Source organism: Dipodomys ordii, unplaced genomic scaffold, assembly GCF_000151885.1.
Source record: "Dipodomys ordii isolate 6190 unplaced genomic scaffold, Dord_2.0 Scaffold120, whole genome shotgun sequence".
In the NCBI taxonomy this organism is placed as follows: Eukaryota; Metazoa; Chordata; class Mammalia; order Rodentia; family Heteromyidae; genus Dipodomys; species Dipodomys ordii.
The window spans coordinates 2,214,699-2,236,471 of NW_012267336.1; the positions used below are offsets into that span (position 1 = coordinate 2,214,699).

The window sequence follows — 21,773 nt, forward strand, 5'->3', positions numbered from 1 at the left end:
ATCCTAGCTACTCAGGAGGCTGAGATCTGGGGATCAAGGTTCAAAGCCAGCCTGGGCAGGAAAGTCTGGGAGACTCTTATCTCCAATTAACTACCAGAAAATCGGAAGTGGTGCTGTGGCTCAAGGGCTAGAGCACTAGCCTTGAGCTGAAGAGCTGAGGGACAGTGTCCAGGCCCAGAGTTCAGACCCCACGACTGGCCAAAAAGAGAGAGAGAGAGAGAGAGAGAGAGAGAGAGAGAGAAAGGAAGGAAGGTAGGAAGGAAGGAAAGATGATAGATGATATGAGCCGAGCACTGGTGACTCAGACCTGTAGTCCTAGCTACTCCGGATGCTGAGATCTGAAGGTCATGGTTCAAAGCCAGCCCAGGCAGGAAAGTCTGTGAGTCTCACAGACTCAGCTCCAGCACTGGAGGTGGTGCTGTGGCTCAAAGTGGTAGAGCTTAATAGAGCTCAGGGACAGTACCCAGGCCTTGAGTTCAAGCCCTAGGATGGTAAAAAAGCCAGTCGGAAGTAATCGGACTTATGTATTTGTATAAAACTATGTCAAAGAAACTGTCAAAATAACTATGAACCTACAAAAAATAGCTCAAGCCCACATTGGTAACTGGCCTGTGATCTGGTGGCAGCTGGCGGGGAGCCCACAGGGGCCTGCAGTCCTCCACTGAGCCTGGGGGGGGCGCCACTATGAGGATATCTGGACACAGTCCTGTGTGGCCAGCTGGTAAGAAGGACAAAGGAATCTAGGGTCTCATTTGATTTCTGGGCACCGTGTATGGATGGGGTGGGTGTTAGCAGGAAGACTGAGATTTGAGAGCTGGTAGGAAGAGGAGGTCAGAAGCCACCATGGACGAAGGCAGAGTGAGGGTGGAGGCTGTGAATGCACCAGGGCAGAACATTAGAAAATGCAGTGCCTGTCGGAGGCAGGTTATCTCTGGTGAGAGGCACAGGGCAGAGCCTGGGCTCTTTGGGAGCTGGGCTCGTGAGCAGCATGTGTTAGAAGAGGAAAAGAGAGGGTGCTGGGGCTGGGAAGGTGGCTCAGTGGTAGAGCGCTTGCCTTGCATGCCTGAGGCCCTGGGTTTGATTCCTCAGCACCACATATGCAAAAAGAAAAAAAAAGCCGGAAGTGGCGCTGTGGCTCAAGTGGTAGAGCACTAGCCTTGAGCTGAAGAGCTGGGGGACAGCGCCCAGGCCCAGAGTTCAGGTCCCATGACCGGACCCCCCCAAAAAAAAAAGAAGAGGAAAAGAGAGGGTGCTGGGGCTGGGAAGGTGGCTCAGTGGTAGAGTGCTTGCCTAGCATGCACAAAGCCCTGGGTTCAACTCCTCAGTACCACATACACAGAAAAAGCTGAAAGTGGCACTGTGGATCAAGTGGTAGAGTGCTAGTCTTGAGCAAAAGAAGCTCAAGGACAGTGCCCAGGCCCTGAGTTCAAGCCCCAGGACTGGGAAAAAAAGGTGGGGGGGGGGAAGGGAGGTGAGAGGGAGGGGAAGGCTGCTGGCTGCTGGTGGCTCACACCTGTAATCCTAGCTACTCAAGAGTCTGAGATCTGAGGATCACAGTTCAAAGCCAGCCCAGGTGGAAAGTCCATGAGACTCTCACTCCAATTAAACACCAGAAAACCAGAAGTGGTGCTGTGGCTCAGAGTGGTAGACTTAGCCTGGAGTGCAAAAGCTCAGAGATGGTGGCCAGGCCCAGGCCCCTGAGTTCAAACCCTATAACCCCCCCCCCACACACACACACATGGAAAGGAGAAAATGGAAGAGCAAATGACACCCAGAGCAGGGAAGTTCTTAGCAACCAACATGAGCACTTCTAATTGCAGCAAGTAAAAACCTTCAGGTGACATTGTACGAAACAGAAATGAACTCTTTTCCTGCCTGCGTGATTGTAACCCCTCTGTACATCACCTTTGTAATACATTTTTTTAAAGTAAAAACTCACGCGGTGTAAACCATGAACACACATTCTCTGCCTGGCAAACGCCTTGCACGTTTGCAGCACACTGAGTTACTGTGGTCATTCTGTACAGCTGGGCAAGAGGCTGCTCCCCCCGCTGACCCAGACCTTGTGGTCCTTCCACTCAGGACATGACCCAGCCTGCTTCCTCTGCCCTGGCCCAGGCTCCGGCTCATTAATGGCAGGGAGGAGCTGAGCCCCTGCCTTGCCCTTATCTCTCTAGTCTTTCCTTCCCTTACTGTGGGCTTCTGTGGCTGTTCCACAGGAGAGAAGGAGGGAAGTGGGGAGGAGAGCTGCCCGTGATGAGACGGGCCCTCTGGAGCTCAGCGATCCGTGGGTCCTGCCACCAATCCTCATGGAGAGTCCAGCGTTTGTCTTTAGTGTTCACAGCGCTGTAGCTGGCTGCACTGTGAGTAAACACACCCGCCTAGTCCAGCACATGTGCAGCTCCCCAAGTTCTGCTTGAAACTCAAGCGCATCTTAGCAGGCTTCCATCCTCTGTGTGGTGCTGGCAGCTGTGGACGGACTGACAGGCGCTGCTGAAGGCAGGGGGGGCTCCGCCCAGCCCCACCGCAGACCCAGGCCTCTGTGGTTATGTAACAGTCCTTTGTCTGGAAAAAAAAAAGGCTGGACATTTCCCAGTCTCCAGAGAGGGGGAAATGACAGATGGAGTTCGTTCTAATGCTTAAATTATGCAGGGCAGGGACTCCAGACACAGAGGGGCCTGGACAGCACACAAGCTGGCCAGAGGGTTTCCCCCGCAGGCCAGCACCTACGCCACACAGCGCCCGGGAGAGCGTCTGTCCATCATGCTAATGTGCTTTGGTGGAAGAAGCTGCGGCGGGCTGGAGTCTGGAGTGAGGAGGACAGGAATGCAAGGCTGCTGGGAACTAGACACATTCTGGTTCCCAGAGTTCGCCTTTTTTGTCGGCTTCAGGGTTGTGTCCGAGGGTGCCCTCCCCTTCCTCATCTCCCCACCTGACCCACATTGGCTGAAGTCCCAAACCCAGGCACCATCTTGGCCTGAAGGACATGGTGGAAACACATCTCAGCCTGTCTCTTCCCTCTCCCAGTTTTTGTGCAATGTGTGCTCCACCACAACCACAGGAGTTTAAGTCTAAAACACAGCCAGGTGCCGGTGGCTCCCGCCTGTCATCCTAGCTACTCAGGAGGCTGAGATCTGAGGATCACCGTCCAAAGCCAGCCCAGGCAGGAAAATTGTGAGACTCTTATCTCCAATGAACTGGAAGTGGAGCTGTGGCTCAAAGTGGTGGAGCGCTAGCCTTGCATGAAAGAGCTCAGGGACAGCACCCAGGCCCTGAGTTCAAGCCTCACAACACACACACACACACACACACACACACACACACACACACACACACACACATCTCCCTTGGCCCCCAGGGGCCTCCCCAGAGGGAGACAAAACCAACCCTCCACGCACACAGAACTGCAGCGGTCCCTTCCCAGATCCTACAGCCCAGCTGCCCCTCTGGCCAAGAAGCTTTTAGGATTTGCACATTCATCATGGAAGTGACTGGGGAATGAGCTAACTCATTCCAGACGGTATTAAAATGACTGAGGTCAGCACCTGTGGTTGAAGGAATTTGTGATTTGATTTTAAAATAATTGCCCCTACACGGAGAAGCCTCTGCTAGATTTTTGGAAGAAGGGAACAGAAAACTTGAGAAGTGAAAAACAAGTGATGTAACTCCAAGGGGACCCACCACTGGAATTGGGCAGAGCCCCTCCCTGGCCCACATCTGGAACCGTGGTGACGGGAAAGCGGAGGGGACACAGTGGTGCGCAGCTCCACTCACACTCATCGCGCCTTCCGACGGGGAGGGGACAGTGGGAGGACTTGGATGAAAATCATATGGCTAAAATTCCTCTCCATTTCTGTCCAGAGTCTTGAAAACAAGTCCTGCAAAGTCCCCGGCTTGTGGACCCTCCTGCCTGGTTCTCCCACCCCATTGGGGTGCTACTCCCCCCCCACACACAATGGCACCCATGGTTCTGCTCCTGGGCCAGGTACCACGGCCTGCTTACCTCCCAACTCTAGTTTCTTGCTCTACACCTCAGCTTCCTAGTGATACCTATCTACGGGGGAACGTGGGGGGAGGGGAACCACCTATGGGGGCCTCTGGAAGCTAAAGCGGTCTGGGGTGAACTTACCATTCATTTCTCTGAGACAGCCTGAGCATGCCCATTGCACTGACGGCTTAGGTGCATGTCTGCTCTCATAAAGCCGTACTACCATGGGCCTTCCTTTCCTACTGAGATTGAGTGTGGGGTGAGGACGAACTCTGCTTTCCACATGCAGGACAGCTGTGTCACACATCCGACACTTGCACACACCTGCTCCAGCGGACGCCGGAGCGGAGCAGCCTGCCTCCCCAGGAGCACATCTGAAGACGCGATTGTCTGCCGGTGGCCTCAAGGTGGGCCCAAGCCACATGTGGTCCACCACCATGCCACCTCCTGGTCACCGCTTTACCAGCTTGGGAGTGGGTCCCTGTGGCTTGCTGGCAGTGGCTGGTTAGGTGGTCCTGCAATACCTCTATCACTGTGTCCCTGTGGCTTGCTGGCAGTGGCTGGTTAGGCTGTCCTGCAATACCTCTATCACTGTGTCCTCAGCACCAACACCTCTTTCCTTTCCCGGGTGTACAGGCCTTTGGCTCCTTCTGTCTACTGATCAAGTGCTAGCTCTCTCCTGACACAAAGGCCAAGTACAATAAGGAAAGTTGCTGGCAGGCCTTGGCCATTGCTACAAGACTGATAGGAGATTCTGCCCATCAGAACCACCATGAGAAAAGACTGTGTTACTTCTAGACTTCAGTAATTAAGAGCAGAAAACCCTCTCCAGGGAGAATCTTTTTTTTTTTTTAATTGGTCAGTCATGGGGCTTGAACTCTGGGCCTGGGTGCTGTCCCTCGGCTCTTCAGCTCAAGGCTAGTGCTCTACCACTTGAGCCACAGTGCCACTTCCGTTTGAGTCTCACGGACTCTCCTGCCCAGGCTGGATTTTAACAGTGATCCTCAGATCTCGGCTTCCTGAGTAACTGGGATTACAGGCATGAGCCACCAAAGCCCAGCTGAGAATCTCTTTCAACACAAGTCTGCATTCATGAATAGAATCTATACAAAGCTTCAGCTAGACCCTCCCAAGGCTCATATATGTGAAGGTTTCCTCATGTTCATGACTATTATGTGGATATGTAAAATGTCCAAGGCAGAAGTAAAATGGGAGGACACAAGGTAGTTCACCAAAACCCAAGCAGAGCTCGGTCCTCAGAACAGCAGCTTTGCCCCAGCTTAGTCTCTTCTGTTCCTGCATGGGATGTATGAGAAGCCAGCTCTGCAGGGCTCTGGAATCTGATTGCTGACCTGCCTGTGTGCCGGGGGAACGCTACAGATGTTCTGAGCCTTTGCACAAGGCTGGCCTCGAAGTGATCCTCTGACTTAAGACCTCAAAGCAGGAGTGCTTAGCGGCATGACTTTTATATGTACAAAGGTTTTATTTTTCCCTACTCGGCCACACAAGGGGCTGGTTCTTTTAAGGAAAAATTCCCTCAGGTACAATCAGCTGAGTTTCATTTAAGCCCACAGAGGAGGCTCTGAGTGTTTCTGCTCCGAGCAGTGACCTCTGCTGTCCTTTACAAACCCACACACGGGCCATTTAGGGCCCAATGGCCCCCACAAGATACCTAGGGAAAGAGGGCTGGGAAGAGGGACACACAAGGGTCACAGCGCCCTCTGTCACCAGTGGCTTCACACACACACACACACACACACACACACACACACACACACACACGCACTCTTTCTCTCTCCTTGTGATTTCTGCTGCAGAGGCCAGAGTGGCTTGTTTTCTCTTTAGGAGACGTGACCAGTGGCCACGGATGGCCACTAGCAGTAAGGGTGGGACTAGTAAGACTAGTAAGGGTGGGAGACTTGAATAGTTAGCATGTGGATTCATTACACATGCCCACTGCACTGGGGGCAAACAATGAGCAGAGAGAGCCAGCCAATCGGAGCACAGCTTTATGTCACTACAAAAATAACAGCTTACTCTGTCCCCCAGGACAAAGGGGAAGCCTTTTGAGGACGGAGGATCACCAATTATGGTGAGTGACACAGCCCTGCTGGGTCTGAAGCTCTTCTGCCAGCCACATTACGACAGCAGCTTGCACACACCTGCGAGACAGCCTCCCGTACAGTCAGGCCTGTGATCCAACCCAGGCAGGGCCCTCTCCCCCAGCCAGCACGAGCTCGCCTCCCTCTGAAGACAAAGTAGGTGAGGGGCGGACGAGGGCTGCTGCCTGAGCAGTGGGGGCTCCGGCCCAGCCCAGGTTCTGGGAACACATTTAGATGGGGGCAGAGCTGGGGTGTTACAAACCTGGAGAGAAGTGTGTGCTTCGGAATTATATTAACATTATACTCACACTCCAGCCTGGGACGCTAGGAAGGAGGGTTTGGTAAACTTTGGGTTTGCACTTTGCAGTGCTGGAACCCAGGGCCTCACATATCTAACTGCAATTCAAGTTATTTGATCTTCTGTTCTCAATTCCACTCTGCTTGGCAAAGTGCTGTGACTTCCTTGGCCATGGATTTCCATCGGGGTACGGGGCAGACAGAAAAGATCAGGTCCATTTGCAAAGGGGCAGCTGTATGCCAGGATCCACCGGCCGCCACCTCCACCGCCTTCCCAGTGGAGGAGGGCGCCGCGTAGATTTCCTGCCAGTGGGGCAAACTCAGGCCACAGCATCCAGAGGCTAGATGAGCCCCAGACAGATGCTGGCAGAGCCCCAGTGATGCAGCCAGGCTCCTTCTTGAGCCATCTGGGGGAGGAGCAGCTGGCGGGCACATGCATGCCAAGGGCGGGAGCTGAGGAACCAGCCCCTGGAACGTGGCTCGGTCTTCCTTTTCATTTCTTCCCTTTCAACCTGGTGGTCAGCACGCTAAGCTGCTCCTACAGTTCTGTTTCCTATGGTGCTGAGAGAGTGGTTCCATCACAGATGACCAAAGGCTGCGTCCCTCTGGCTACAATGTAGGCCTTCCAGTGTGGGGCGCTGGCGTAGCCTTGAGAGGAAACAGCAATGGGAAGCAGGTGAGGAGCAGGGCAGGACAGGCAGAGCCCTGGGACACCACAGACCCGTAGGCAAATCGTGCTGTGGGGATGTCTCCGCTCTTCACAGTGTAAGAATCCCTCCTTATGACAGTGCTGTCTAACCGGACATCCAACAGGTCCAGCAGGCTCCACTCTGAACCCAAATGCCCCCCACCCCCAGCAGCTCCATCACATGCTACAGATCTCAAAGGCCAGATACCCAGGAAGGCACTGCTGGCTACCAGTTCTCAGCCTGATCTCCAGCTTTGTGTGTGTGTGTACGTGAGCACACATGCATGCGTGCATGCTCACATGTCTTTCAAAATAGGGCCTATGTAGCCCAGACGGGCCTCAAACTTGGGATCCTCTTGCCTCTGCCACCTTGAGTGTTGGGATTACAGGTGTGCACTGCCATGCCTGGTTTGATCTCATGACCTCAAGCTTATTTTTTTTTTTTTTTTGAACTCTGGCCTTGGGCGCTGTCCCTGAGCTCTTCAGCTCAAGGCTAGTGCTCTACCACTTGAGCCACAGCGCCACTTCTGGTTTTCTGGTGGTTCATTGGAGATAAGGGTCTCATGGATGTTCCTGCCCGTGCTGGCTTTGAATCAGGATCCTCAGATCTCCGTCCCCTTAGTATCTGGGATGACAGGCGTGAGCCACCGACACCCGGCGAGGCTTTCTTTTAACCACAACACAGCCATAGTTGTTAAAAAAAAAAAAATCTCAGCCGGGCACCGGTGGCTCAGGCCTGTCATTCTAGATACTCAGGAGACTGAGATCTGAGGATCGGGGTTCAAAGCTAACTCAGGAAGGAAAGTCTGTGAGACTCTTATCTCTAATAAACTACTCAGAAAAAGCCATGGTACTGTGGCTCAAGTGATAGTGCTAGCCATAAGCACAGAGAGGCTCAGGGCCCGAGTTTAAATCTCAAGACTGGAAAAAAAAATCTCTTAGTGAAAAATTTGTAGAGTTGGCCCCACCCACTTTTTTTTTTTTTTTTTAATTTGTAATACTGGGATTGAACTCAGGTGGGACTGAACTCAGGGCCTATATCTTGCTAGGCAGGTGCTCTATTACTAAAGCCACATCTCCAGCCTCTTTTTTTGCCAGTCCTGGGCTTGAACTTGGCCTGGGCACTGTCCTTTAGCCTCTTTTTGCTCAAGGCTAGCACTCTACCACTTGAGCCATAATACCAATTCCGGTGGTTTCTGTTTATGTGGTCCTGAGAAATCAAACCCGGAGCCTCATGCATGCAAGGCAAGCACTCTACCACTGAGCCACCTTCCCAGCCCCATCCAGCCTCTTTTAATGCCAGTTGTTTTCAAGGTAGGGTCTTGCTTTTTGCTCAATCAATCTAGACTACCATCCTCCTATTGGGCTTTCCTGGGGTCTTTGGGATGACAGGCACATGAAACATTGTGTTTCCTTGTGGCTGGAACAACAGGCATACACCACTGTGCCCTGCCTTTGGTTGAGATGGAGCCTTGTAAATCACCCACTCCCAACTGGCTTCAAACCTCCCAAGTAGTTAGGATCACAGACAGGCTCAGGCCACCATGCCTGGCTTCCTCATCCATCTTTACACCAAGAGCAGCAAACAGCATTCAACCTTTACTTGGTGGTTCAAGGTCACCGAAAGCAGGTCCCTGTTCAGTATAGTGACAGCAGATGCTGTAATGGACCTGTGTCATCCTTAAAAACATGGCAGTCTAGGGGCTGGAAAGGTGGCTCAGTGGTAGAGCGCTTGCCTTGCATGCCTGAGGTCCTGGGTTCAATTCCTCAGCACCACATAAGCAAAAAGAAAAAAGCCGGAAGTGGCGCTGTGGCTCAAGTGGTAGAGCGCTAGCCTTGAGCTGAAGAGCTGAGGGACAGCGCCCAGGCCCAGAGTTCAGGCCCCATGACCAAACCCCCCCCAAAAAAAAAAACAAAACAAAACAAAAAAAAAAACATGGCAGTCTAAGTTTTTCTGGTGATCTGTAATCCCTCCCTCCCCCCTCCACTGGGCCTGAGTACCTTGTCACAGAACTGGCTTGCTACAGTGCCTTCTAAGGACCCGGAAGGACTGGCACTGGCACTGCCTGAGCCACTGAGCTATTCTTCACCGTCAGGGTCTAAGTCTAATCCCTCTCTTCTTCTTGAATTACCTTTTTTTGGGTCCGGTTGTGGGACTTGAACTCTGGACCTGGGCGCTGTCCCTCAGCTCTTCAGCTCAAGGCTAGTGTTTTACCACTTGAGACTCAGTGCCACTTCTGGCTTTTTCTGCTTATGTGGTGCTGAGGGATTGAACCCAGGGCCTCACGCATGCAAGGCAAGCGCTCTACCACTGAGCCACCTTCCCAGCCCCCTTGAATTACTTTTGATCCTGTGAGGGCTTTGGGTGCCCACTGCTCTCTCCTCCATCTTCCCAGGCCTGTGCTCCTCTCCTCTTCGGCCCTCCATCCCTTCTCTATGCCTGTCATGGCTGGCCCGTTTAAGATGCCACCAACCATAGGACTCCTTTCTTTCTGGTCAATACACCAGCCAATCACATTTGAGGGTACTGAGGTCTATGCAGTTTGATACTCAAGAGTTTTCTTCAATCACTGCCCAACAGCTTTGAATTCTTTTTAAATCTACAGATGCCATTCTGAATGTGTGTGGGAGTGGGGAATCTGGGATGTGAATAAGTCATGTGTGTTTCTACAGTTGTCTAAACTACTAGGCAGCTCAACCATAAGCTCTAAACCCCAACACAAGCGTAGACTTCTGCAGTGGTCATCCTTAGAGTAAGGGTCACTCCATTGCAGGCAAGCAGTTCAGCACGATTTTGACTCAAGAATTTTCTTTTTTATAGGAGTTTCCTAAGGGCCAGCCAGCTGTGCTCCATTATTAGTTAATACTTGATTGTTACATTGTTTTTATTTTCCATTTCTGAATTGAAATCAAGGTTATATAACTTGGATTAATATTTAGCACAGCTGGGCACCAGTGGCTCATGCCTGTAATCCTAGCTACTCAGGAGGCTGAAATCTGAAGATCGCAGTTTGAAGCCAGCCAGGGCAGCAAGTCCCCATGAGATTCTTATCTCCAGTTACTGGCTCAGAAACCAGAAGTGGTGCTGTGGCTCAAGTGGTAAGAGTGCTAGCCTTGAATACAAAGAGGCTCAGGGACAGCATCCAGGCCCGGAGTTCAAGCCCCACAACTGACAAAAAACAAAAACAAAAACAAAACAAAACTTAGCACAGTTTGCAGTCTGTTCCACACCCCTAAATGAGGTGAGAAGATTGGAGGAATCTGGGGTCTTCTGAATGGGCCCCATGGAGGCCTCACCTGGGTGGTGGAGCAGAAAACAGAGTGGCCAGTGGTGACGCTACAGGTATGCTTGCTTCTGCCAGGAGCATGCTGTCCAAGTGATTGCAACTGACAGTGTTAATGCAAATCTGCTGCCCTCTGGGGTCATCTTTTGAGAAATGAGGGCCAAGCTGATTTTCAGCCGGAAAAACATGGAGCTCGAGTCAGGGGTGAGTCACTGTGTGAGGCTGTGACCTGGTTGTGGGAGCCCCATGGGAGGGAACCCTTCCCTGTGCAACCCTTCCCCCTACATAAGGCTTTGTACTCTTTTATCTGCAAAACCCTTTTGTTGTTGTTGCAGTAACTGGGGCTTGAACTCGGGGCCTTGAGCTCTTACATGGCTTTTCACTCAAGGCTGGTGCTCTACCATTTGAGCCATACCTCACATTGCTGGCATTTTGCTGGCTAGCTAAAGATGGTGTCTCACAGAATTTTTTTTGCCAGGGTTGGCTTTGAACTACAGTCCTCTGGATCTCAGCTTCTAGAGTAGCTAGGGCGCCAGTGGCTCAACCCTGTAATCCTAGCTACTCAGGAGGCTGAGATCTGAGGATCACGGTTCAAAGCCAACCTGGGCAGGAAAGTCCGTGAGACTCTTATCTCCAATAAAAACCACTAGAAAACCAGAAGTTGTGCTGTGGCTCAAGCGGTAGAGTGCTTGCCTTGAGCTGAAGAGCTGAGGGACAGCGCCCAGGCCCAGAGTTCAAGCCCCACCACCGACAAAAAAAAAAAAAAGAATATTTCCCTAGTTAAAGGCTGGGAAGGTGTCTCAGTGGTAGAGTGCTTGCCAAGCATGCATGAAGCCCTGAGTTCGATTTCTCAGTACCACATAAACAGAAAAAGCCAGAAGTAGCGCTGTGGCTCAAGTGGTAGAGTGCTAGCTTTGAGCAAAAGAAACTCAGGGACAGTGCCCAGGCTCTGAGTTCAAGCCCCAGGACCAGCACCCATACACACACACACACAAAAGAATATTTCCCAAGTTAAAAACAAGAGGGAGACCTCGGCTGACCCTGCCCTCCAGGGAGCCTACATACCAATGTCCCCGGACTCTATGGGCATGGCCACGGTCTGACAGTGTCTTCGACACTGGAAGGGAGGGATGAGCTGCAACATGGCCTCTCCGCTGCCAAGAGTAAATAAGTCATGCACCTTATGCATCTGGAAGAAAGAACGAGGGGAAGGAAGGAAAAGAAAACAGAAGTAAAACTTGGGCCATTAGTATACAACAATCCTCACACAGCGCCAATTTCCTCCCAGTCTCAACAAAGAAAAACTGAACCAATAACAAAATTCATAATAAGGCCCAAAAGATATAACAAACAAGTTTCTCCTAAACATGGCATCTCCCGATACTGACTAGGGTAAAAAAATCTGTTTCTTCCATGTATTCCTCTAAAGAGACGGTCATTTACTGGGCAGCTTCATCAGTGAAAACCCAAGAGCAGATACTGATGAACTTCATCATCCGCAACTATTTCAAGCCGGCCAACAGGAACTCCACTGCAATTTCCTCATCTTCTGGGGAATATACCTGTTCTACCCTCAGCTATCCCTCTCCCCGAATTTCACCAAGTGCTAAGTCTTAGTAGAGGCCAACACCTGTGATTTAAGTATATAATCTTCCCAGGATCTGGTTTGACCCAGAATTTAGATAAACAGATGGTTTGCATACCTGATGAGCACTCTCCCTGGAATATCATTTGTTATGTGGCAGCAAGCTCAAGTTTACACCCTGGCATATCTATACCATCTTACTAATGCAAACCAGTCACAGTAGGCTTGGCCTCTGATGCTGAGGTCAAAAAGGACAAGCAGGGGCTGGGAGGGTGGCTCAGTGGTAGAGTGCTTGCCTTGCATGCCTGAGGCCCTGGGTTCGATTCCTCAGCACCACATAAGCAAAAAGAAAAAAGCCGGAAGTGGCGCTGTGGCTCAAGTGGTAGAGCACTAGCCTTGAGCTGAAGAGCTGAGGGACAGCGCCCAGGCCCAGAGTTCAGGCCCCACGACTGAACCCAAAAAAAAAAAAAAAGGACAAGCAGAATGTGCACACAAGCAAATGCCGTCAGGAGCAGGGAGCAGGGACAAAGGGAGAGAGGGGCCTTGCTCAGGCCTTCTTCCCAGATCCACCATGCAAGAAAACCCCTAGGGCCTCCTTCCCCTCCACTCCTCTCTCCTCCATCACCTCCTGGCTCTTGACTCAAGAGGCCCTGGCGCTACAAAGCAGAGGTCCCACGTCTCGACTACCTGGGCTGAGTTCATCTTTTTTTCTCCACTCTAGGTCTTTCAAGACTTAGGTTTTGGCTTCATCTTCCCCCGTGCCGAACACTGGCCATGATTCTGGCAATACCAAGAGTCATTTCACTGGTTACCATGGTGAAAGGAGGTGACCTAGTCCATGGAGCCAGCCTGCAGCTGACGGATACTAAGACTGGCAGAAGCCTTGATGGCACAGTCCTGTAAAAAAACCCCAGAAGACCAAGACCAAGTGCTCTGTCCCCTTTTTTAGGCCAGAGGGGAACAGGGTCATGCTTTCCCACCCAGGGGGCAAAGACAGAGACAATTTCAGGGCAGCCCTTGGCAACACTGGGGCTCTTCCCCCAGTGCCGTTTAATGATAGAAGCCCCACTGCTTGTCTTCTGCTACTAGGCCGCCTCGTGGTGCTGGGCCCACACACTTGATGCTAAGGCCTAACGATGGGGCGGTGGATAGACAGCAGGGTGGAGAAAGGAGAGCATGGGCCAGGGTGGGGAGACAGCTGCTCTCAGAAACCAGACTCTCAGGATTGTGTCTTTGGGGCCACTCCCCTTCTCCAAACATCCTTCAGAACCATAACAAGATGACTTTGATAAGCACTTCGGTAACTGCGTTCACTCCTTTGGCTTGGTTCCTTGGTGTTAAGTAGGCTGGGGACATTAACTTCAATATTCATGTGGGAAAACTAAGATAAAGATGAAGGCCCTCGCCCAGAATTATATCATAATTATGAAGATGAAATCCTATTGGGGCCCTGAGTTCTAGCCAGACACAGCCAGAGCCCAGCACCTCCCGACTGTTGGCAGACAGGAGATCTTACTCCTAGACAAAGTGATTGTTTTTATAGGCTTTTGAATTCCTACAACACGATTCAGCAAATTTGGAGCCAAATAACAGCATCAGGAGGTTGAAGACACAACCCAGAGTTGGTAGAGGATCACAGATTGGGAAATTCAATTTTTTTTTTTGTACAAAAGAAATTCATCCAATTCTTTCAAACCAGTCAAGGTTCAAAAATCTTCCTCAGAAATGAGAACCAGGGCTGGGAAGTTGGCTCAGTGGTAGAGCACTTGCCTTGCAAGCATGAGGCCCTGGGTTCAATTCCTCAGCACCACATAAGCAAAAGAAAAAAGCCGGAAGTGGCGCTGTGGCTCAAGTGGTAGAGCGCTAGACTTGAGCTGAAGAGCTGAGGGTCAGTGCCCAGGCCCAGAGTTCAGGCCCCATGACTGGACACCGCCCCCCCCCCCCACCGCAAAAAAATTACAGAAATGAGCAAAACAATGAGAGAAAAAAACGAAACAATAAAAAAGCAAATACAGAACAGCTTCTCCAAGTCTACTGGCCTGCAACCAGTGACAGGGACCAGTGAGTCTTTGTACCTCAGCCAGGCTGCCTGCCTCCTCTGTGCCCAGCAAGTCTTCTACGCCTGCAAACCTTGACTTGCAAGCCCTGCACCTGAAGCGGGGCTGGGGATTCCTATTAGCCCTACTCTGTGTCCTTGGGGAAATAATTTCGTCTCTCTAGGGTTATATTTCCCTATGTACAAAATGAGGAGTCAATCTGGAGGAAAGCGAAGGAAGGGGTGACATTGTTCAAAAAAGAAATGTATTCATTACCTGACTTATGAAATGGTAACCCCTCTGTACACCTTAATAATATAAACATATAATATATATATAAATATTTTTGTTGTTGTTGTTGTTGGTTGGTTGTGGGGCTTGAACTCAAGGCCCAGGGGGCTGTCCCTGAGCTTTTTTGCTCAAGTCTAGCACTACTAGTTAGAGCCATAGAGAGTTCCACTTCTATTTTTCTCATGGTTAATTGGAGATAGGAGTCTCACAGACTTTCCTGCTTGGCTGGCTTTGAACTGTGATTCTCAGATCTCAGCTTCCTGAGTAGCTAGGATTACAGGTATGAGCCACCAGCGCCCGGCTAAAATTATATTTTAAAGAATGAAAAAGTTAGGCTAGGAATGTGCCTTAGTGGCTTAGAGTGCTTGCCTACCATGTATGAAGCCCTGACCCTGAGTTTGATTCAATACCATATAAACTCAATACCATATGAACACATAAAGCTGGAAGTGTCACTGTGGCTCAATTGGTAGGGTGCTAGCCTTGAGCACAGGGAGACTCAGGGAAAGTGCTCAGGCCTTGAGGTCAAGCCCCAGGACTGGCCAAAAAAAAGAATGAAGAAGTTGGACTATTCAGTTACGTACTATTTATTAGGGCTCATCTACTTTTTATTTTATTTATTTATTTATTTTGGGTACGGTCGTGGGGCCTGAACTCTAGGCTTGGATGCTGTCCGTCAACTCTTCAGCTCAAGGCTAACGCTCTGCCACTTGAGCCACAGCGCCACTTCTGGCTTTTTTCTTTTTGCTTATGTGGTGCTGAGGAATTGAACCCAGAGCCTCATGCATGCAAGGCAAGCACTCTACCACTGAGCCACCTTCCCAGACCCCTCATCTACTTTTTAATTTGAGATGGAGAAGTCAGGCTAACTGCCTATTCAAGTCCCTTCACCTTTTAAGATTCCACTCCCTTGAATACAGAAAAGTAGCTTGCCCCAGGTGTTACGGACAGGACAGGAAACAGATCTGGTATGGTAAGGAGACTTTCTGGGAAACTGCTTCCGTAACCTGGCACCAAGTCTCCTGGTTACCAGCAGGAGGGGAGAACTTCAGACTGTGGGCACTGCTCTGCCCACTTCCTAAATTGATGTGCAGGGAAGGATTTGACTATAACATCAGTCCAGGTCCCAAATGAGGAAAATCCTAGATCCAGGTCCTCTTAAAAAAATGTCCTACCTTACTTCCCACAACAGGCTCTGGGTGGAGACGGAAGCACTTTTTTAAGGAGGCATCTTTTGGAAACGGCAGATGGTTAAAAACAGGAAAAAGTTCGTGTAAAATTTGTGATCTGTTCAGAGGTCTTCTCCTGTAAAGTTTGAGCAGAGAAAAAGACACTATTTGGGGTCAGCCAGCCTTTCTGCAGGACAAACAGAGCCAAGCAGGGTGGGGAACACAGAGGAGCGAAAAGAACAAAACAGCAGTATAATGTCCTAAGTATTAGGTCCACAAAGAACAGTGTGTGCAGTCAACGGGTGATAAATGCGCACACATACACAGATACAGATGTACTCTACTGCCACCATTTGTATGCGCGGGTGGATTGTTTATAAAATCCAGCTGAAACAACATATAAGGGCAAGAAACAATCTACTTGATCTGTCTTGGAAAAGAGGCTAAAGGGCAAGGAAAGGGAAGGGAGGAGAGAAGAAAGGTGGAGGGGATAAAAAGCATAATCCTCTGTTGGGAGCAGATGGGGCAAGGGAGCCCACTTAACTTATTAAACTAAGCATTCTATCACAGAAATAAATGGCAAGTTTTAAGAAAGGTGGAGGAGCCCAGGCGCCAGTGGCTCATGCCCATAATTGTAGCTACTCAAGGAGGCTGAGATCTTAGGATGATAGTTGGAAGCCAGCCTGGGAAGGAAAGTCTGTGAGACTCTTATCTCCAATTAACCAAAAAGCCAGAAGTGGAACTCAAGTGACAGAACACTAGCGGTGAGCAAAAAAGCTCAAGGACAGCACCTAGGCCCCGAGTTCAAGCCCCGGGACCAGCACAAAAGAATGAACAAACGAACAAATAAAAGGAAGAATGAAAGGTGGAAGCCTTAAAAAAAATATCCAACAAGCCGGGCGCCGGTGGCTCACGCCTGTAATCCTAGCTACTCAGGAGGCTGATATCTGAGGATCGCAGTTCAAAGCCAGCCGGGGCAGGAGAGACCGTGAGACTCCTATCTCCAATAAACCACCAGAAAAACTGGAAGTGGCACTGTAGCTCAAGTGGTAGAGCGCTCGCCTTGAGCTGAAGAGCTGAGACAACGCTCAGGCCCAGAATTCAAGCCCCACAACCGACCAAAAAGAAAAAAAATCCAACAAAATATCTGAAAAAGCAATTTTAGTCCTCTGAAAGGATTCTGCATGGAAGCGGGCCTTCCTTGTCTTGCTGGAGGGCAGCTGCTTCATCTGTGAGCTCTTCTCTCATAACTGGAAGCTAGCAGATGCCTACTGGGTGCTGGTAGGTGCCTCACCAAAGGGAATTGGTGGCTCTTGCTGCTTGGACACGTAGCCTACGCCTTTCCTACACACAAGCTTAGCGTGTTCATACTCACCATGGGTAAGGGAATGGGAACCACCGCTCAGGAAAACAACGCCACCACTTGGCGAAAACCCCTTCCGTGAAGCCTTCTGTCGCCTCGGGGTACTGGCACAGGAAGTGCTGCATCTCCTCAGACATCACAGGCTGGCCCGTCTTGGCAAGGAGGAAGGGAAACAAGAACAAGTTTATGACAGTAAATTTTGGGGGTCTTGATCCAGCCCTGGAATGGGAGCCAGCCTGGAGAGAAGCAGGCCTCTGCTCACCTTGATAACCAGAGGATGGAGGCCATCAAAGTTCTTCGGGACATCTTCCACAAGTACCACCTTGAGGGGCAACTGGTGAGCACAGCCGGTGCAGTCAGCAGGGACCGTCTCCGACCGATTCTGCTCACAGTTGTTGGTCCAAATCTGAGAGAAGTCAAAATCTAAATGGGGGGTGGGGAAGTAAATACAGGTAGTTAGCTTGGGATAAAGGTAGACAGTTATATGTAACTTTTCACATGTAAGCAGCAAGGAACACTGGACAGCTCTGCAAAGGTACAGGAAAAACAGAAAAACAAGCAGCCTCTGACAAGAGAGGGCCCAGAGGCCAGGGCTGGAGAGCATTTGCTTCTGCAGCTTTTCTATGCTCTGTGTCCATGTTAGCATGCACGTGCATTTCCTTTATCAGATCAGTAGATTGAGGAGTGACAGCTGGAGGAAGCATTCAGCAATTCAGTCCGAATGTTTTCCAAGCTGGGGCCAGGCGTCTGGAATGTCTAGGGCACAACAGGAGTGGTATTCCTGGTGGTTCTACATCACCAACACATCCTGATGCTTGTCACCTTGCACACTCTGACGTACAAACGCACTAGTGGGAGCCAAGACAACTCTCAGAAGGTGTGAGGAAAGGGCAGGAAGAGGACAGGGTTGGGGAAGCTACAGTCAGTTGTTGAGGGTATCTTTGGTATACAGTGAATTGCCTGTGCCCATACGACAATGTCCAGAATGGGTGACACTACTAATAATCATTGACCTGAACTCCATAATTGATCAATTAATCAGCAGGTTGATTAGAAGGAAGACCCCCGCCACCAATTCTGATGTAGTACTAGTCAACTGGCTGCCTGATACCCTCTCTGGGTGCCTCTGAAGGTCTTGCTTTCATAGTTTTTCTCTGTTCCTCTCCCCTGTCAATATCCTGTCCAGAAAGCTACTCATTATTTCTTGTTTACTTTCCGATCCGTTTTGGGTTTCATCTGTGTTCTTGAAGAGCTGTGTTTGTTTTAAACTCTAAGTTGAATCCAAAATGTTTCACAAGATGGTTCTGATTAAAACCTAATAGAACCAATCAGGGGAGTGCCTAAAACAAAGGGCAACAGACAACCCAATTGGGCCAAAACACTATCGATTTTTTTAACATCAATAAAGGCACTTGGGGATTATCTATTAATCACAAAACATTCCAGTAATCAGCAGTGAACATTTTGTTTTCTCCCCGCCCCCATTTTTTATTTTGCATCAATTAGTTACTCAGGATTTTTTTTTTGGAGGGTCGTGGGACTTGAACTCTGGGCTTGGGTGCTGTTTCTGTGCTCTTCAGCTCAAGACAAGCGCTCTAACACTTGAGCTACAGCACCATTTCCGGTTTTCTAAGTGGTTAACTGGAGATAAGAGTCTCACGGACTTTCCTGCCCAGGCTGGCTTTGAACCATGATCCTCAGATCTCAGCCTCCTGAGTAGCTAGGATTACAGGCTTGAGTCACCAGCGCCTGGCTTACCAGGATCTTTTATTTTACCCTTTCTATATATGTATGCAATGAAACCTGATTAGACTCACTCCCTCTAGCTCTTCCTTTACCTGCTTCCTGCTTTCTACACCAATCTCAACAGGCTTCACTGTGTCAGTGTACACATGGAGTAAAACATTTTAACCATATTCACCCTCCACCCTGGCCATTCACCCTACCTCCTCTAATTAGTACCCATGCCCCAGACAGGGACTGTCGTAAACTCTTGCTATTTCTTTCTTTTTTTTTTTTGGGTCCAGTCGTGGGGCCTGAACTCTGGCCTGGGCGCTGTCCCTCAGTTCTTCAGCTCAAGGCTAGCACTCTACCACTTGAGCCACAGCGCCACTTCCGGCTTTTTTTCTTTTTGTTTATGTGGTGCTGAGGAATCGAACCCAGGGCCTCAGGCATGCAAGGCAAGCGCTCTACCACTGAGCCAACTTGCCAGCCCATTTGCTATTTATTTCTTAAGTACTGCTAAACTTTCAAAGAGGTCTTGCCAGGGTATTTCATATAAGTGTATACCATACTTTAATCAGACTGACCCCTTCATTTATTCTCACAGAAACTAAGTACTTGATTGGCTAAGCAATGCTTTTTTTTTGGTTGGTCTTGGGGCTTGAATTCTGGGCCTGGGCACTACCCCGGAGCTCTTCAGCTCAAAGCTAGTGCTCTACCACTTAAGCCACAGTGCCACTTCCGGTTTTCTGGTGGTTTACTGGAGATAAGAGTCTCACAGAGGGGCTGGGAAGGTGGCTCAGTGGTAGAGTGCTTGCCTTGCATGCATGAGGCCCTGGGTTCGATTCCTCAGCATCACATAAGTAAAAAGAAAAAAGCCAGAAGTGGTGCTGTGGCTCAAGTGGTAGAGCGCTAGCCTTGAGCTGAAGAGCTGAGGGACAGTGCCCAAGTCCAGAGTTCAGGCCCCATGACCGGGCCCTCCCCCCGCAAAAAAAAAAAAAAGAGTCTCACAGACTTTCCTGCCCAGGCTGGCTTTGAACCATGATCCTTAAGTCTCAGCCTGAGTAGCTAGGATTACAGATGTGAGCTACCAGCGCCCCACCAATGCCTATGTTTGTTAGATTAGGTGGAAAGCTTTTGGTTTTCTTTAAGGCAGGGAAATCCTCCTGGGGAAGGGTTACAATTGTTCTCCCAGTCTCTCCTCCATATCCTGCCAACAGTCTCAGGGTTTCCCAGAGGCAGCGGCCCTGCCTCTCTCAGCCAGTCCAGGATTGCAGGCAGATTTCAACCTCTGTGGCACCCCTCTAATACAAGGGGGACTCTCTCCCAATGGCTCTCCAGGGGCATCTAGGGCCAAGCACAACTCTCCATGCCACTTCTTTCAATAGTACACTGGGACTGTGATTTTATTTTTCTTTCTGTAATATTTTCAAGTGGTCCTTATGAGGGGTCAAGCATAAATCCTTTCAAAATAAAGAACTCTGGGTAATGGACACACAATGTGATTGAAAAGGAGAAAAACTGCACGCGAGAGCCATGGCTATCTTCTCACACTGATTTGGAATCATTTCAATTCGAAATGTCACAAAACAGCTCTTCAGACCAAACCCAGCTTTGCCTGGAAGTCCTGGTGGTGTAATCGCCCACCCTTCCCGGGGAGTTGGGTACAATGAAAAAAAAGTGGGTGGGCAGAGAGCTGATCTTCAGGAGGCTTCCGGGTAACCCACAGTTGTTTACAAAGAAAAGTTACTCCGAGGGCTCACCATGCACAGCATAGCACACCCTGAAATTTTCAGTGGTGAGGACCTGTTCACAGATTACTAACCTGGAAAAAAGAATTTTTTTTTTTAAAGATTTCTTTCTAGGACAAAAGCTTCTGTCTGTAAAAATAACAGGGAAGAAAGAATGGGGGTGGAGGGAAGTAGAGGTGTGGTTCAAGTGATAGAGCTCCAGCCTGGAACAAAAATGCCAATCTGAGTGTGCATGAGGCTCTAAGTTCAAGCCCCAGTACTAGCACAAAAGGAAGGAAAGAAGGGGAAGAGAGGGAGGAGAGAGTGTGAAGATGCTAGTTCACCGAGAATAAAGGGCTGTCTGTGTTGGTCAATGCTCTGTTAAGAACAGAGCCTGGCACACAGTAGGGTCTCTCCAAGAAGAAATTATGTAGAATCTCTCTCAACCCTTTTTTTAAATCTTTAACAATAGGACTAAATGAATGGGAAGAAAAACTAGATGAGCAGCATGAATTCACAGGAATCTCAAAATAAAGCTGAAGTGAATGATCTTAGGTGAGAGGTCCCCATAAAAACCTGCAAAACTCACGACAAAGGCCCCTGGCTCTCACTGGAATGTGCTATTTAATCAGGCTACTCTGCCACGCTTGTGTTGCACAGCACTTCCTCCAACACCCTGGCTTTTGCCAGGTCCCCTGCATGGAGGGCAGCATGCCAGGGACCCTTTCACACACACAGGAACAGAGGAGACCAAGAGCACATAGTCCTTCTGTCTTCCTGAGTCCTCACTTGTAAAACTCTGTCTCCAGAGGTGAGTCTACTTTCTTTCCAAACGCCATGCAAAGCAGAGTCCCACAGCGGAAAATGGTGCACCTATACCCACATTTACAATAAAATGGCACTTCGTTGCACTGACAACATTAAAGAGCTAAAACCACACTCTCCAATGTTCCCCTTAAGACTGAGCACCAGGATTCACTGGATTTCCATCTGAAGGCAAAATACTAATTTGAAGCAGAGTTATCCAGATCGCTGATGAGACACTGGAGTTTCTTCAACTTTAAAACATGATTTAAAGTAGGAGTAATCAGTCCCTTTATGATCCGAATTTTTTTACCACAGAGCTCATGGAACAAAGAAAGTAAATGCCATCAGCTGGCTCCTGCTGGCTTTATCCCTGGGACAAAGAGCGGAAGCTGCTGAAAGGCAGGGGAGACAGCCAGGCAGGGCTGGAAGAGACAGCACGCTGGCCTCACTGATAAGGCTCTCTGGCTCTTTCTTCCAGATGCCCCAAACTTTGCTGCCAGAAATGCCACTGCTTTTGATGGTACAGGGATGTGAACTTAGGGCCTTACACTTGCTTGCCTTATTTGCTCTGCTGGTGCTCTACCGTTTGAACCATGCATGTCTCCAACTTTGCTGTTTGCTGGTTATTTTGGAAATGGAATCTAGTGGAATTTTCTACCTGAGGTGGCTTCAAACTGTGATCCTCGGGCTGGGAAGGTGGCTCAGCGGTAG

At 49.7% G+C, this 21,773-nt stretch overlaps 1 protein-coding gene across 1 annotated transcript in view; it reads right to left on the reverse strand.

The window, feature by feature from the left end:
- Positions 1–6,409: 6,409 nt before the first annotated feature.
- The window catches only part of LOC105995736 (chromosome unknown open reading frame, human C6orf89), a 27,848-nt gene continuing 12,484 nt past the window's right edge, over positions 6,410–21,773 (reverse strand). The window contains exons 4-8 of the mRNA XM_013029577.1: positions 17,066–17,293; positions 16,816–16,955; positions 15,447–15,576; positions 11,425–11,548; positions 6,410–7,035 (exon numbers count right to left, since the gene is read on the reverse strand). Coding sequence (XP_012885031.1) covers positions 6,941–7,035; positions 11,425–11,548; positions 15,447–15,576; positions 16,816–16,955; positions 17,066–17,293 — 717 coding nt within the window. The 3' untranslated portion in view covers positions 6,410–6,940. The remainder of the gene's footprint in view (positions 7,036–11,424; positions 11,549–15,446; positions 15,577–16,815; positions 16,956–17,065; positions 17,294–21,773) is intronic.